Raw genomic sequence first — 17,524 nt, 5'->3', positions numbered from 1 at the left:
TGCAGCCAGACCACACACGGCCACACGGCCTCTTTTGTTATCCGACTCAGACTTTATACAGCCTAATGGTGGCTCTTGGAATCCAAGTGTGCCCACCCTACACAGAAAGATGTGGGCTTCCTGAGTTGGGTGCTCTGGGCCTACAGGCAGACCAGAGCTCAGCTGTGGGTGCAAGGTAGGCAAGCCCAAAGCTACAGTCCCCCTGGAACTCCCTCTCCCCTGGGGCTAGGCAGGGGTCCACGCTCAGCCTTGCCCATTTTGATTTTGCCATTGTAAGCGTGCCAGGGGCCCCAAGCTTCACTCTGGGACCCCCACCCCTTCCTACAGGAAAAGACGGTGGAGATGTGTTCGGCAAATGGGGGCCCTAGACGGTGCAAGGCAAGGAAGTCTGGGACCTTGGAGGGAGGCAGCAGTTGGGTCATAGAGGCTGGGCTGCACTCTGGCTCCTTCACAGCCTCCACCGGAGACGCACCAGCTAACCATGCTCTCTTCTGCCTCGAGTGACTGGGTAGCATCAACCTATTGTGCCATCTGCGGGTCTGCCTCGTCAAGATGGTGGGATTTCTCTCTGGGAAAGGAGGGACATTCTATCCTCTCCACGGGGAGATCTTGTTTGTCCAGGATTGGAGACGAGAGGGAACACGCCCTCTTCAGCCTCAACGTCAACTCTCTGGAATGGAGTGTCTGTACCTCACAAAATGGGGGACAAGGCCCCCCCCTTGTCTCAGGGGCCTTGTGCCAGATAAGACAGAACAGGACCCTCAAGGAAGCAAGGACACATGAAGAGATGCAGGGAACATCTCGGGCCTCTGTGTGACACCCTCTCCAGGAAAGCTATGGCCTAAGAAAGGAGTGACCACCCCAGTCAGCACTAATACTCAGGGGAAGGTCGGCCTTACAGACATTCAGGCCAAGGTTGGCATCTACACTGTCCCCGAACAGGCGGACTCAGCAACAGACTGAAGCAGGCCGTGGGAAAGGGGAAATTACAGGGAAGAAGGGGGAGGGGAAAAGGGAAGCATCCGAGAGTTTGTAATCAATTATTTTCTCTTCATAAGGCAGGGTCTCGTGTAGACTTGGCTGGCCTCTAACTTGCTATGTAGCCTAGGCTAGCCTTGAACTCCTGAGCCTCTCGCCTCAATCTTCCGGGTACTGGAATTAAAGGGATGAGCCACCACACCCAGCTACACATTTTATTTTGAACAGAGTCTGGAGCCCGTAGTCCAGCTGTGGACAGCAGAGAACCGGGAAGAAAGATCTGAGAGGAGTTGGCCAAGCCAGACCAACCCTACTCTCAGCACCTGTCCCCAGTCACCTGTGTACCCCCACCCCCACCCCCCAGAGCTGCATCTTGGTAGAAGACTAGAAAGTGAAGAGTCTGAGTCTACATCTGTTAACAGGATGACTCCAGCAGGCTGGCTCCTCCAGAGATAGAGGCACTGGGTTGAAAGTGTGCAGCTACATCTCACATATATGCACACGCACACACATGCATGTACACACCCAGCGACTTATACACACATGCACTCATGCCTCTCTGTACACACATAGGCACGTGGCTTCGTACGGAGACAGGTACACACACACTCACACTCCTTCACGCAAGCATACAGTATGCACACACATCTTCCACACCCCACCTCCCTCTTCCTCCACACCTCCTTTCACACAGTTTGGAGGTGTGGGTGACAGCACCTATCACAGGGCGGGGTAGAACTCACCTTGAGGTCTCTGTGGACGACCCCCATTTGGTGACAATGGAGAACAGCTTCCAGGATCTGCTGGATGCAGTGACTATGGCAAACAGCAGGCAGGTTAGTTGTGGGGTCCTGGGGTGGCCAGGAGGGGATCAGCAACAGGAGGCGTGGGGAAAATACCATGGAGCACTGGGGTTCAATCCCCAGCCTGGGGGAGCAAGGAGGATGTGGGGAATCAGGGGGAAGGAGATGCTGGCCACAAGGGAGTCCTTCCTCAGCCCCAAGGGCAACTGTTCTAGCCCTTACACTGCCTCTCCTGGGCCCAGGTCTGTTTGGAAGTCTGAACCAGATCCACAGAAGTAACTCGGAAGGGGAAAAACTCTGGTTTCTAGCTTAACCCTTTAAGACTGAGCTAAGCTAAACTGACCCTAAGCTGAGGGCAGCAGGAAGTGGACACTGTGAGCAAGAGAGTGGGAAAACTAAGTCGAGGAAGGGTGGAGCAGGTAGGGGCACGGTGCCACCGTAGGTAGGTGAGCTTGTCTGCTTTGGAGCAGTGACTATGCATTACTGTGTGCCTCTTCATCTAGCTCAGCTTCCAGGAGCCACTGTGCAGGGTGCCTCTCTAGCCGGAGGGCAGCTTAAGCACAGGAGTCCCCTCTGTCCCAGCTCTTTCCTCATTGTGACATCTATCAGTGTCAGCCTCGAACCCTTCCTGTCTGTCCACACATCAGACTCAGGGCCACCAGCCCCATGTACACAGAAGCCCTGTGGCCAGTGCTCAACTCTCTCCCCCATCCCAGTAGCCCCTGGAGCCAAGCATAAGTTCCATGAAAATTACATTTAAGTTTTCTCCCCATGAAGCTCACTCTTGACACCCTAATGGGTATGAACCTGAGGTTTGTGAGTTCAGAAAGGACCATGTCCAATATGTAGGAGGCAGCCCTCTATAATGTTACCACCTCTCACCTGTTCTGGGCTCTTGAGACCCTCCTTCCCAGCCTCCTCCCAGGGTCCACCTTGGCCCATCTCCTATTCCTGCTGGTTTTGAAGGGCCTATGTCACAGTAAGGAACTGCCATTTCTCATGACATCCTACTGTGCCTGGTAATCATCACTTATTCTTGCTCTCTTTCTGGTCCCCAAGAGAGCCAAGCACTTGTCATTCAGGGTGGCTCTCAGTCCCATGCAGGTTAGGGGTCAGTTGTGTTCAGGGCAGGGCCTGCAGGACTGGGCACAACATGCCTCGCTCAAGTGGGCAGAGCTCAGTCTTCCCACAGGCCAAACATGGCATATACCAGAGCCAACAGGGGCACAGTTATGAGTTCACGATACTTCCCCCAGGCCCTCAGAGGCTCCTCTTGACTCTCCCAATGGCCAACGGGCCTCTGAGACTACACAGAATGGATAGCCAGGCCCTGTGGCCCTATTTAGAGAGAATAGGAGGAACAGACTGTATGTCAGGTCTGTGGTTTGCAGGCCTGCTTTGCTGACCTCTCCTCTGCCTGGGATGTTCTTCCAATGGATCGATTTATGTGCAGTCATATTCACTAGGAAATGTCATCTCCCTAGACACCACCAGCAAAGACCACCAGTCTGCTCCACACACTGCAGACTGCTGAGGGCCAGAGCTGGCACCTTCCTCCATGAGCTTCCTCTAGCTCGGTCTCTTGAGAGACCACTGAAGTCCAGTCAAGGCTCTAGACCAGGCCCTGTGGTCTTACCCTCCATGATGGCATGACCAGGATGTGCACAGCAGTGCACACTGTTCTACGCACCTGTCCCCTGAGGCACCCTTCCTGTTGGTTCTGGGTCCCCAGAAAACCACTAGAGACCTCTTTAGGTGCCCAGAGGCACTAGCCCATGCTGCTGGACTCATGATCTCCCCTTTCTGGCATAGTCCAGTTCTCACCCAGATGGAGGTTCCTCCCAGACTTCACAGCCACCCTGAGAGGATCTCTAGTACCCAGGAACAGGCTGGTCAGCAAGCCAAGGCTCTCCAGGAGAACGTGGTCCCAGGCTGCATGAGGAACAGTGGTAACACTGGCCTGAAGGCAGACTACCCCTGAATGGCCACACAGGGGACTCTCTTTAGGGACATTTCTTCAAGCTGCCTTGGCCCAACTGCTACCTCCATCGCCAGGCAAAGTCAATACCTTTCTTTCTTTCTTTCTTTCTTTCTTTCTTTCTTTCTTTCTTTCTTTCTTTCTTTCTTTCTTTCTTTCTTTCTCTTTCTTTCTTTCTTTCTTCCTTCCTTCCTTCCTTCCTTCCTTCCTTCCTTCCTTCCTTCCTTTCTTTCTCTTTTATTTATTTTTTTTTATTTTTTGAGACAGGGTTTCTCTGTGTAACAGTCCTAGCTGTCCTAGAACTCGCTTTGTAGACCAGGCTGGCCTTGAACTCACAGAGATCCGCCTGTCTCTGTCTCCCAAGTGCTGGGATTAAAGGCGTGCCACCACCACCCAGTGTCAAAGTTTTGATCAATTTATAAGTCACTCTGTGGGCAGAATCATCCTCAAACAGCATTCTGGACACTGGCAGGGTTCTGGGCATGATTCTCGGTCTGGGACCTCGTCAGTAGTACTACAGTAGCTGTCACTGTGCCTGGCTTCTAAGACTTACAAGAATTAATGTTGGTATTTGGAACTTCGTTTTCCAAAAAGACTCGGTCACCTCTAAGTTTCCCCTACAAGCTCCAGTATAAAAGCCCTGTGGCACTCTAAAAGGAACCTCCAGCTTCCTTGGATAGAAACGGTTTCTGAAAAGCCCCTCTGGTCTGTTTTCCTGCTCTGGACAGTAGGAATCTGCCTCCACTGCATCTGGCCAGACGGTGTCCTCTCAACCCCAGTCAGTGGTGGGATGCATCCTGGGGCGAGTCAATGGCCAAGGGGTAACAACCACAGAGCTGACCTAAACGGACTCCCCATTAGGCACCAAAGCCTGAGGCAGAAACGTAAAGATTCAGCCAGCAGACAGACCACCAGAGATCTGAGTCCCGGCTGTGTGTTCTCCCTCAATGCAGAGAACTGTGAGAAAGAAAAGCCAAGTTGCAGAGGAACAGCCTTGTAGACGGGACTGTCATACACGTGGGGGGTAGCCTCTTCCTGGGGATTCCTCGTGTGCTCTCCCCTCTTCTCAGGACTCAGCCTGTCCACCCCTTCCTCACAGCCTGATTACTGAGCATGCCCCTTCCCTTGCATTCCCAAATCCCCGAGAGACAGAGCTCTGTGAAGAGCTGTGTGGGGAGACAGAGCCCCATGTCTTCTGAGCCAGAGCTAGGTCCAGGAGGCCTTAAATACTCTCCACACAGGGTTTCCCTAGGAAGCAGCAGGGAGTCCTGTCCTCTGAAGAGGCGTGAAGGTTCCTGGCAAGGACTCAGAACACTTCCCTGTCCCAGCCTCCAGGTTTCTATGACCTGAACAGCCTGAGAACTTGGGGACTCTCAGCCACTCCCAGTCTTGAGTCCTCCTGGACCCAACAGATCTTGGATAGAGCTGTCCACCCTATTCCTCCATCTCCTGTAGCAAGAAGGCTGGGGGTCCGGAAATGGAGGTTAAGGGGACTGGGGTTCTACTACAGACAGGCGCCTTAGAGCCACCAGAGGGCGCTGTGGACTTGTCAGAGAGAGACTGAGGCTGGAAGGCTAGCAGGCCTGTATGCTGGGGGTGAGCTTTGACCTCAATGGTGGAAGCAGTCCCCAGGTTAGAGGACAAGGCTTACAGGGACCCCCCACCACATGGGGTCATAGGGATGGAGGTGGGGGCAAGGGTTGGAAGACATAGATAAGGAGAGAAGGAATATTAGACACCCCAGCAGGTACTTGGAAGGGCCGTGACATTCCAGCTTACTGATATTTCTCACCCAGCATTTCAGGTCAGAGAAAGGAGCTCCTGCTACCTTCTGCTTCTCTCATAAGTAGAATATACAGGAAAATTTCCTTTTCCTCCAGTTCCCGGGGCAGGCCTCTTTTAGGATGTTTTTCAAAACAGTGTTTTTCCTGAGGGAGCCTTCAGAAGGACCCAGCACTCTTAGTTTCCCGAGACTGAGAATTGGGCCACAGACCTGTCCCACCCTGTCCTTCTCTGTGGCTTGGCCTCTGCTGCCTGGCTCCATGGGGAAGACCTAAGAGGCCATGATGAGCCAGGATGCTCATGGTTTCCCACAGGGACTCAGGGCCTGTGGTGAAAGGCAAGGGTGCCTGCCAGTGCAGAACCGAGTCACATAAAGCTCCTGCAAAAATAATATTCACTTTTCTCGATTAGGGATATAATACATATTCCTTAAAGACGAGCTTTAAGATAGACAAGATAAAAAATTTAAAACCACCCAAAACTCGACTGCTTGGAAAGGACCACTGTGGCCCTTTTTCTTTTTAAACACACATCTGCAGTCAGGCAGAGGTGGACAGGGCCCACAGGCAGGGGTGACCATCTGCAGATATCCCTGAGACAAGACACAGTCTGGGTGGCATCTGATGTGGGCCCCAGAAGCCACAGCTGACACCCTTCGTTCTGGTCCTCAGCCTTAAACAGCCACCTCTGGGTCATCATCCTTCTTCATCGCCCTGGAAAAGACTGGCCTGGAGAGAAAGGCTGTTTCCTCGAATATCCACGGGGAGTCCAGGCCTGGACGGAATCCACGTACCTCCACTCACCTGCACGCCAGAGGCCCATAGACCCAGGGCTCAAGCCTCTGCCTGGCATCCTGGATGGGAGGGCACGGGGCCCTTGGCCCTGTACTGAGACTAAGGTTTCAGGTCTCTCCTGACCTCTTCTCGTTGCCCTGGAGCAGGAGTCCAGGAGCTCTGGGAGGAGAACCAGTGGTACCTTTCCAGTCGCACCACTATGACCTCCTATGACCATGCTGGGTGGAGCCCAGGGTGGCTCTGAGAGGACACCATGGCTGGGGATTGATTCCTGATCTGTCTGTCTGTCTTAGAAAATCATGTGGACATGCTTATCTGTGGGGGACTAGTGGGCCGTGGATGGCATGTCCAAGAGCAAAGCAGGAGGGTGTCCAGGGCTCCTCCCCTGTAAGCCGCCCCAAGAGCACCTCCTCATTGCGCATGCCCAGCTGCTCCCCACTCGGGCCACACCTCTGTGCTGGCTAAAGGCACGCAGAGGCCCTTGCTCCTGCCTCTGGCTCAGAGAGTTCCCATAGGCCTGCTGACTGACACCTCTCCTCAGGTGGCCTCTGAGGGGCCACGGAAATGACAGCGACTCACGGGACAAGTGGGGGGTCACAGAAAGGGGAGCACGGGGCGGAGCTCTGAACCCACCTGGCATCAGCCTCGCTGTAGTACTCTCTCGCCACGATGTCTTCGAAGAGCTCCCCACCAGTGACCCTACGAGAAAGCACAGGGTCATGGATCCTGGAGCTCCTCATCACCCTGATCCATCACTGTCACCACCATCATCACCCATCACCACCACCACCACCGCCATGATGACCATGGTCGTCACTGCCATCAGGACCACCATCATTTCTACCACCACTGCCATCACTGTCCTCACCATCACTATCACCACCATCATCATCATCATCATCGACATCGCTGTTCTCATATCATCTCTCATTACATCACCATTACCATGACCACCATCATCATCTCCATCACCACCACCACCTCACCATCACCACTACCAATACCACCATTACCATCATCATCATCATCATCACTGCTACCATCTCATCACGACCACTACCATCATCATCACCATCACGCCCGATCACCATCACCTCCATCCTCCATCGACAACTTCTCAAGGGCATACTTGCTCACCCCTGATTTCATGTAATACTTCTATCCTCACAGCCATCATCACGGAGTTTCTCAGATCTAAGTGGCCAGAGCAGGCAGCACAGGGCTTTGAGCCAGGGCTTTCTAGTGTTAGACCCAGAGGGGGTGACTCCAATTCTAGGTCTGAGGAGATCTGGCTTCCCCGCTTCAGCACTCCCCTGTCCCAGGCCCAGATTTGAGGCCTCACACAGTGGTGAGTGTCCAGAGGATATGGTGCCTGGATATATATGGCTTCCATGGTGGGCTGAAGTCTTGAGATACCTGAACTCCTGTCCCCATGAGACCACGGATGACAGAGGTGATATACTCTGCCCACGCACCCTCCTGTCCTTTGTCTCTGTCTCCAGCCAGCAAATGCCCACCCCAAAGAAGGAAAGGCAGCATTGTGAGTGTGCCATTTGCACACACACGTGCAACAGGAAAGCCAGATTCAGGAGCAGCCCAGGTAAGGGGCTGCTGTCTCCATGCTAGGTGGTCAATTGTTTGAGTCTCAGGACAAAATAGTCTGGAACCAGGCTTTGTAAATTCAAGTCTGGGCAGAGGAAATGGCATAAGGCCAGTGGGTCTTGGTGCAGAGCTGTAGCTCAAAGGATGCCCTTGGAGGTGCCAGATCTGTGCCAGGGCTAGGCCTCCTGCGGTACCTCAAGTGTTCAGGAAGTTGCATTTTGGTGGGTGGGCACCAGGCCATCTCCTGGTCCAGAGTCTCAGCGCAGGGAACTGGGCCTCCACTGGGTTGGCTGCTGTGGGAAATTTGGGACCACGGCTGGGATCCCTGCCCTGTAGCTTTCATGCCCTGGTCTGGTGTGTACCAGTCATCTCCCAGAACCCATAGGGCTCCAGGTTGACAAGGCCTCAGGGCCTGCTGGGGCGCTACCAGACCACCTCAGAACCCGCAACCCTGAAGGCTCCGGAGGCACAGGAGGAGGATGCTTAGGCCTTCTGTCCAGACCCACCTCAGTCTCTCCCTGCAGCTGCCTGCCTGGCATGTCTTGGGAGGTCTGAGGGATAAATGTGTCATATACACACATATAGCCCCTCCCCCATTCTCTTTCCTTCTCAGCTCCTGCAATAATTACAACCATCTGTTGGCCATCAGGGGCCCTGGACAGGACCACCCTCAGTCCACAGGCCTCTGTTTTTGGAGAAGAGAGGGTAGTGAAAGTAGGTTTGGGGCACATAGGGGAAACAGTGACCCTGTCCACCTCAGGCCATGAGACTGACATGTCAGGACACAGATTCAGTCAGACTGTAGTGTTATCTAGCTGATAATTCTAGTCAGGGTCTTGTGGGACACATAGAGGTATCTGAGAAATATCCAAACTCCATGAAGGCCTAGCTTCCTCACCAGAAGACCCTACAGGGAGCAGACACTAAGGCCTGCATGTCCAACAGCCTGGACATCTGTTGTCTGAGGAGGAAGATGGGCCTAGGAAGGCACCTCCTGTTCCCATTCAGCCTGTTGCTCAAGGGCAGCCAGAGGGCATGTGGTAACCATGGTAACGGCACCAGATCCAGGCTCCCCTGGCTACGCAGTCTGGAGGCCACCAGGGCAAGCCAAAGCCCCTGGGCCCCCACCCAGCCCAGGGTCCCGAAGCAGCCCTGATTCACGGACAGCTAAATATAGTACTGCTTAACAGGGGCTGTCAGGAGTAAGGGAGATGAGATCATCGCTTCTAAATCCGGCAGGAAGTGAGAGGCGGAGTTGGCCCCGAACGCCTTCTCACTCAGCTACTGCACACACTCTCATGCAAACACACTCACATGCACACATGCATGCGTGCACACACACACACACACACACACACACACACACACACACACACACAGGCTTGCATCCCCAAACCACGTACAGGTTCACATTCAGAAAACAGACATCATGCATGTACACCCATGGACCTTAGACAAACCACCTCTGTACCTACTCTCTCTCACAAGCTCAGGTACCATCACACATGTGTGTGTATGTACATCCTTTCACTCATAATTATAAAACGTGCTCACGCCAGCCAGCTCTACCCCAACCTGGCGTGACAGGACTTGGAGCCTCCAGGCCTCAGAAGGGAGGAAGGTGAATGGGCACTGACTGCTCCCTGTGGTCCCCCCTCCACTGCCCCCACCTACCAACTTTCTGCATGGAGGACCACCTCAGCATGTCACACTCAGACTTGTGGGTAAAAACCTGTGCATAGCCAAGTCAGAGGTGGGTAGGCTGGGTATGTCTGGGAATAAGGAAAACCCCTGCGGAGGTGCACTCGAGGGGTGTCCTGATGTAGGGACAGAACTGTTCCTGAGGCCGAGGAGGACGAGGGCCCCACACTGGGAGTGAAGGAGGGTGAGGGTCCTCAGCTCTGGCACTTACAGATCGAAGACCAGGTAGTGGAAGCCTTCTTCAGAGATGCTGTCGTGGAGACGTACTGCAGGAACAGAGAAGTCATGAGGAGCTGGATGTAGCCCAGGATAGTCCCTAGTGCCCATCCCCACCCTGTCTGGGCCCACGCCAGCAGCAGTGGTGCAAAGCCCTGTGACCCACGGGGTCTCCCCCAAGACAAAGAGGCTGACTGGGACTTGGGGAGCTACAAGCTGGCTTCAGGTGCTGCAGGCTGAGCCTGAGGGAGCACCACAGAGCTCTAGGCAGCACCACAGAGCTCTAGGCAGCACCACAGAGCTCTAGGCAGCACCTTGCCCTTCCCCTGGCCCCTCTCTGCTCTTCTATTTCCAACTCTACCAGAGGGAAACACAGGAAAGGCTCGCCACTGAGCCCCTGACAGGAGCCACACCATCATAGGAGGGAATTCTGCAGGAAACAAACCCATTATTCATTCCGGACCCTAAGACTGCCCTCGGCAGGGCAGGGACTAGGCTCGGAAGAAGGCTCAGACCTTGACTTCGGATTTCTTTTGGCCAGTGGGATCTAACAGACTCCCTCCCTCTGGCCTTATTTCCACACCACTTGTGAACTTATATTCAGGTTCTCTCCTAGTCCCTGCCTGGGCTGGCAGGAGTTGATGGGCTGTGAGGAAGGAGTGAGGGAGCTGTAGTGAGGCTTTGAGCTGCACCCTGCACCAAGCAGGAAGGATTTCCCAGGACTGAGTCACTTTGGGCCCTGCTCTCCCACGTGCGGGTTCTGCCCTTTGCTAGAACAGCGCTGTGTGCCAGGGCTGCTCTGAGCACCTTGCATGTGTCGGTTCAATTAGCTTCCCCACCACCCCTCCAGGCTGCAGAAAAGGGAGCTGAGGCGGAGGTTGACTAATCAGCTGAAGGTACACAACCCACGAAAGGTGAAGCGGGGCTGTGGGATCAAGGGTCTGGTTCCAGGGAGCGCACAATGCCAGCCTTGGTCCTGGGGCTCTTGGGATCTCTAAGTTCTTGCTGTCTTCTCCCACCCAAGACTGGGCCATGGGGCTGGAGGGTGAAGAGCAGCCACCTTCTCCCTGGTCCCACAGGGCTCCAGGACCTCAGGCAAAAACAGCCCACACAATTCCTGCTCCTGGCACCCTCCCCCACTGCCCTAGTTTCTAGCTGGCTGCCAGCATCTTCCTTCCTGGCACCGGGTCTCCCAGGCACCATCCTGATAGTATCCTTATGCCTAGGAGCTCTGATAGCGCCCTTCCCAGTTCAGTTCCAGCACCTTAGCCCCATGGGGCACTTCACCTCATGTCTACCTTTGAGAGCACACCAGGCCCCAGGCCCTCCACAGAGCCAGGAAACAGAGGGACACGCTCTGTGGCCACCAAACTAACTCTAAATTGGGAGGGACCATGTCCCCCGCCCCCTGGCCACCCCCCCCCCCCCCGTCACCTCAACCTCAGTCTGCAGCTCTGTAAAGTGGAAGGAAGCAACACCTGCTTGTAGGTTGCTGTGAATTATGTAATCACACAAAGCAGTGAGTGCTCCCTGTATCTGTCATCATCACCACTGTCCTATGTGCTCACACAAAGCAGTGAGTGCTCCCTGTACCTGTCATCATCATCACTGTTCTATGTGCTCACACAAAGCAGTGAGTGCTCCCTGTATCTGTCATCATCACCACTGTCCTATGTGCTCATATGAAGCAGTGAGTGCTCCCTGTATCTGTCATCATCACCACTGTCCTATGTGCTCATATGAAGCAGTGAGTGCTCCCTGTATCTGTCATCATCACCACTGTCCTATGTGCTCACACGAAGCAGTGAGTGCTCCCTGTATCTGTCATTACCACTGTCCTATGTGCTCCCTGTATCTGTCATCATCACCACTGTCCTATGTGCTCACATGAAGCAGTGAGTGCTCCCTGTATCTGTCATCATCACCACTGTCCTATGTGCTCACATGAAGCAGTGAGTGCTCCCTGTATCTGTCATCATTGCCACTGTCCTATGTGCTCACACAAAGCAGTGAGTGCTCCCTGTATCTGTCATTACCACTGTCCTATGTGCTCACATGAAGCAGTGAGTGTTCCCTGTATGTCATTATCATCACTGTCATATGGGTATGAGAAACACCAGATGACTGAGACTCTGAGTGTGCGGCCACTTAGGGACCTGGGCTGCTTTCTGACACCCATGGCAGTGGTCTGGCAGCAGCTACAATAGACACAGGTCCTTCCATTTCTTCCTCCACTTCCTGGATCTAAGCTCAGCAGCATGGCTTCTCCCCCAGCCTTACCAAAACCATCCTCTAGGACTCACATCCTTGTCGGCCCCTCTCTGAGGATGGCTATGTTCTACTTGGTCCCCTAGACTCTCTATTTCTAAATGGACCCCCACTCTGACCTATGTCTCCCTAAGTCAAGGTGAGTCCCTGGTCCCTGCTGACAGCCTGCTTCAGGGACCTGCCAACAAAAGCTCTGAGGTTGAGCCAAAGCACATTTGTCTGGCTCCTTCCTAGTGGGGGCCCATCAGGGTGGCCGGTCTGAGATGCCCCAGCTGCCTCCACTCTGGGGCGCACCATTCTGAGCAGAGCAGGCTACAGGAGAGCTTTCTTCCATCTGTCCCTGAGGATGCTGTTCTAGAAAAGGCCCAGCTGGATCCCTCAGTGTGTGGAGGTTTGAATAGGAAGGGCCCCCATAGGTCCATAGGGAGTGGCACTATTAGGAGGTGTGGTCTCATTGGAGTAGGTGTGGCTTTGTTGGAGGAAGTGTGTCCCTAGGGGGTGGGCTTTGAGGTCTCAGAAACTCAATCCAGCTCTCTGGCTGCTGCCTGTGGATTCAGATACAGCACTCTCAGCTCCTTCTGCAGTATCATGTCTGCCTGCATGCTGTACCATGTCTGCCTACATGCTGCCATGCTTCCTGCCTTGATGATAATGAACTGTAAGCCAGCCCCAGTTAAATGTTGTCCTTTGTAAGAGTTGCCGTGGTCATGGTGTCTCTTCACAGCAATAGAAACCCTAAGATAGAGTTAGTTGCTTCACTGCCCCTAGGTTCCCCAGGAAAGGCCTGTTGGTGGGGGCTGCCTGTCCTCAGCCACCTGCTTAGAGAATGAAGGGGCTTGGCCAGGCAGGTCCCATCTCCTTTCTAGGACACAGGTTCCTCCCGCAGAAGGAACCACAGGGCTCTGTGTATGTGGAATTAAGGGAGTAGGTACGTGGACCCCATTTTTAAGAATGGTGTTTACTTTAATGGCTTTGAAGAAACCCTACCCAGCACATCAGATCTGTGAATTCACAGAAAAGGCTAAGGAAGAAGAGAACTGTGACAAAACCTATGTAAGAACAGAAAGTAAACGACACTCTGCTGGCTGGTAAACAGAGGTGGTGATGGGTAAGTCCACCGCAGCCTCTTGCCAGGCCAGGCATGAGGGTCTGGGTCAGGTGGCCAGTGGCAGATCTCACCCAGAGCTAACACACCCACCTCAGTCTCCCAGGGCAGAGGAACGGAGAAGTATGACCATGTCCCCTTGCCTGGTCTACTGCGGGCTTCCAGCTGCTGGGGACTCCTCTCCCTTCTGCTGAGTAGAGAGAGCTCAAGGACCCAGACACCCGAGTCCAGCTGGAGTTGTGGCATCTGAGGGCAAAGCAGCTCCAGGCACCCAAACATGAGAGGACTTGGGGGCCCTTCTGCTCATGATCCCCTGACCCACAGCGGCACTGGCTTCCACCTGCCCACCAAGCATGTGATGTCAGTATCGGGCTAGCTATCCGAAGTCCTGGCTACAGCTCCTGTAACCTCTGTGGCCTCTCCCTGGGCTCCCTCTTGTCCTCAGTGGGCTCCATCCTTTGGGTGCCCCTTCGCCTAGCTCCTCAGTCAAGAAACTCGATAGAAAGACCTTTCTGACTCTAAGGCAGGCTCAGAAGAGAGGGAGCTGGTAGGCAGAGGGCAAGCCTTCATCCAGGAAAGGGGGCTCCGGACTCCTGACAGGAGGTGCGCCCAGTCATAGGTGCTGCCGAGGCTCCCCCTGGTCTCCGTCACTGTGCAAGGCGGGTCTTTAGGACCTGCTCCTTCCCAGGCAGAACCATCTGCCACCCCAGAGAGCGAAGGACAACACCCTCAGCGGCACTGGCTCCCACCTGCAGGTCAAGCACGTGATGTCAACAGTGGCCATAGCGATCAGAAGCCCTGGCTGCAGCTCTTGCAAGTGACCCGAGGCAACCTGGGACTGCTTCTCCTGGCCCAAGGCAGGCATTTATAAACATGTGCTGAATAATGAACTCTGGAGCCTCCCTGGGGATGGCGCTGAGCTCAGGGACACATCCAGGTCAGGCATAGACCATCTGCGCTCAAGGAGAAGTGCCACACAGGTACCAACTTCACTGTCACAACCCTCACCTGGGGACCCTGTCTTGGATGGCACAGGGTCCAAGACCACATGGGTTCCTCTGTTCATTCCGCCTTCTTCCAGACAACCCAGAGGAACCCCTTCTCCATACCAGGACCCCCCTATGAAGGTCTATGGATGTATCCTTGTTGGCTCTGATTTGTGGCTCTCTTCTAAGCTTCTGAGGGCCTCTTTGCTGACACCAGGACACCTAGAGTCTAAAGACCAGGGTGACAGCCTGAATGAGTTGGGCTGCTTCCTAGGAGGGGGATCCAGGCAAAGCTTCTTCCTGTTGCAAGTGACCCAATCAGGCCTCCCCAGGCTCCCTCTTCACAACACTGCAAAGGTCAGGCCACACCCGGGGCTGCTGTACTTCCCAGGCCTCCCTTTGACTCTGAAGGAGACGGGACCACTCTAGAGCAAGCACTTGGCCAAGCCCTGTGGCAGGGGGCTGGCAGCTAGGGGTCGATGGATTCACTTTATGGCTGGTACTGGGGTGAGGCCATGAACCTCACTTACAATGAGACAGCTCAGCAGGTAGGAACCGACCTATAACCTTGGGTATTCACCATGGTGGCTGCAAAATACATCCCAAGCCTCGTGGTGCATTTCCTTTGCTTGCCCTGTCTGTGGCCTTCAAATAGAGTATGCAGGAGTGACGCCATGTAAAGGAGATCATAAGAAGGCACATGGTTCCTCAAAGGGTTAAACAGGGTTCACACGCGAGCAACACTGCTCTCAGGTGTATGCTCGGGATTGAAGGCAGGGGCTCACACACCTGTGTACCCCATGAGAACAGAACCATTCACAATGGCCAAGAGGTAGAAGCAGTCCCAAGTGTCCGTCCAGAGACGGATGAACAGACAAAATGTGGAACTGCCATGTAATATTATTCAGCCTTCAAAAGGAAGAAATGTTAGTTGGGCAGCGATGGCGCACGACTTTAATCCCAGCACTCAGGAGGCAGAGGCAGGTGGATCTCTGTGAGTTCAAGGACAGCCTGGTCTACAGAGTGAGGACAGTGGGGGCTACACAGAGAGACCTGTCTCGAAGATGAAGGAGGAGGAGGAGAAGAAGAAGACATTCTGACGAAGATGACCTCGGAGAACATCACCCAGTGAAATAAGCCAGTCATGGAAAGACAGACCATGTATGGCCCAGCTCCATTTCCACGAGGCTTTGAGGGTGGTCAGTCACAGACACAGAAGCAAAGTGTCGGGTCCAGGGACAGGAAGAGGGGAATGGGGAGTTCTTTAATGAGGGTAAAGCTGATGGGAAAGAGGAAAAAGGTTTGGCTATAGGCAATGAAGAAGGTTCCATGCACTGTAGATGTAGTTAATGCCACAGGGCTGTGCAGCTACACAGGAATATTGTCACGCGTTTATCACACCTTTTAAAGGCAATGTCCCCTCATTTTCTCTGCGTGTGTCTCTGTCACTCTCTGTTGACTCACACTTGTCTCTGTTTCTCTGTTTTGTCTCTGTAGACTGTGTTTAGAAGTGTCCCCCAAAGGCCCACATATTGAAGGCTTGATTCCAGCACAGGGTACTATTGAGAGACGGATCCTTTAAGGGGTGGGGCCTAGTGAAAGGAAGTTGATCAGTGGGGATGTGTTCCTGAAGGCGATCTTGAGACCCCCATCCTCTCTACCCATTGTTCCCCCAATGCCATGTGTCTGGTGAACAGATCTCCCACATTCGCTTCTGCAACGGGCCCAAAGCAACCAGGCCAAGCAATTGTGGACTGTTACTGTGTGTGTGTGTGTGTGTGTGTGTGTGTGTGTGTGTGTGTGTGTGTATACTATGTACATGAGTGTATTCATGGTCACACATGTGGGGGCACATGTATGTGTGTGGATACATGTGGAGGCCAGAGGCTGACATTTAGTATCTTCCTCAATTACTTTCTGCCTTAATATGAGGCAGGGTTTCTCATTTGAACCCAGCCAGCCAGCTTGCCCTGGGCGTCCCCTGTTGCCACCTCCTGAACACTGGGATTGCAGGATGGTCACCATGCCTGCTTGGCATGCTCATGGGTGCTAGGGAGCTGAGCCTCGGGCTTCTGTGACAGATAGGCATTACCCACCTAGCCACCCGTCCAGTCCCTGGACTGGCATCTCAGTAATGATGACCTAAAACACGTTTCTCTTTACAGGCTGATTTTGTCACAGCAGTGGAAGCTGACTAACACTCTTTCCCGCCATCCCTGGTCTTGGAGGAACCAGTTGCCATACCACAGCGATGCTTACATGGCTCTGGGGAGAGAGATACTTATGGAGAGGAACTGAGGAAGTCGAAGGAGCCATCTTGGAAACTAACTCTGAGGCTCCAGTCAAGGCCCGGGCAGACACAGCCCCGGCTGGATTTACCACACATATGTGCCCTAGGCATCACCAGTATGCAGGGCCTGCTGGTGGAGAGGGGCCTGATCAGCTCAAGACGGCTCTGCTCCTGCTGCTGACTTGAAATTCTTTTTTAAAACTGATTTATTTTACTTTATGAGTGTTTTGCCTGCACGTGTCTACGTATGCCAATTTTACCTGGTACTCACAGAGTTCAGAAAGGGTGTTGGACTCCCTGGAATTGGAACTATAGGGTGGTTGTGCACTGCCACATGGGTTCTGGGAGCCGACTTGGGTCCTCTGCAGAGCAACACGTGCTCCTAAGGGCCGTCTCTCCAGTCCTGCTGTGAAATTCTTAGCCACTTTTGAACCAAGGACACTTTGTAGTGAGTCCCACGAGCTCCGTGGAGGCCTGCCAGCAGAGCAGAGGCTGGGACAACCCAGCCTGGGCAGCCAAGGCTTGGGGGTTATTTGTTCTACAGCACAGATGGATGCCATACTTGTGAAACCACTGGATGAAAGAAACCCTTTCACCAATTAGAAGTCTGCTCTGAGCGTGTGGGCGGGCCTTAGTTCAGGCCTCTGGGAAGGAGGGGCTTCACAGTGGACGCTGCTTCTCTTAAGGGGGAACTTGGTTTTATATTGCTTCCCAAGTGAGTCAGCTCAGCTCATCCCACCAGGTCCCTGGGAGAGTGGCAGGAGCCATTTCCAGTGTCAGAGGGGAGACAGAGTCGTCTCTCTTACTCGGCCCTGTCACACACTGCTTCCCCACTTACCCCCAACCCAGAGCCACCTCCCTACCTGTCCCCAGCACTTGCTCCTGGCCTCAGGGTGGCCTGTGGACAGCTTTCTGTTTAGAAGTGGGGCTGAGGTGAGAGGAGGAAGAGAGGGCTGGGGGAAGCCCTAGGAGTCCCCTCACCTCCTCAGAGAGCCCCTGGATCTTCAGAGAGGGTTCCACG

The 17,524-nt window shown here is 53.9% G+C and overlaps 1 protein-coding gene across 3 annotated transcripts in view; it reads right to left on the bottom strand.

Moving 5' to 3' along the window:
- Camk2b (calcium/calmodulin dependent protein kinase II beta) overlaps positions 1 to 17,524 on the bottom strand; it is a 90,474-nt gene that overhangs the window by 20,095 nt on the left and 52,855 nt on the right. For all 3 annotated transcript variants that reach the window (XM_059275012.1, XM_059275011.1, XM_059275010.1), the window contains exons 4-6: positions 9,850 to 9,904; positions 6,969 to 7,034; positions 1,722 to 1,794 (exon numbers count right to left, since the gene is read on the bottom strand). In XM_059275012.1, coding sequence (XP_059130995.1) covers positions 1,722 to 1,794; positions 6,969 to 7,034; positions 9,850 to 9,904 — 194 coding nt within the window. The remainder of the gene's footprint in view (positions 1 to 1,721; positions 1,795 to 6,968; positions 7,035 to 9,849; positions 9,905 to 17,524) is intronic.

This window comes from Peromyscus eremicus, chromosome 10 (genome assembly GCF_949786415.1).
Source record: "Peromyscus eremicus chromosome 10, PerEre_H2_v1, whole genome shotgun sequence".
NCBI classification, from domain to species: Eukaryota; Metazoa; Chordata; class Mammalia; order Rodentia; family Cricetidae; genus Peromyscus; species Peromyscus eremicus.
This window is presented reverse-complemented; position numbering and strand designations above follow the sequence as displayed.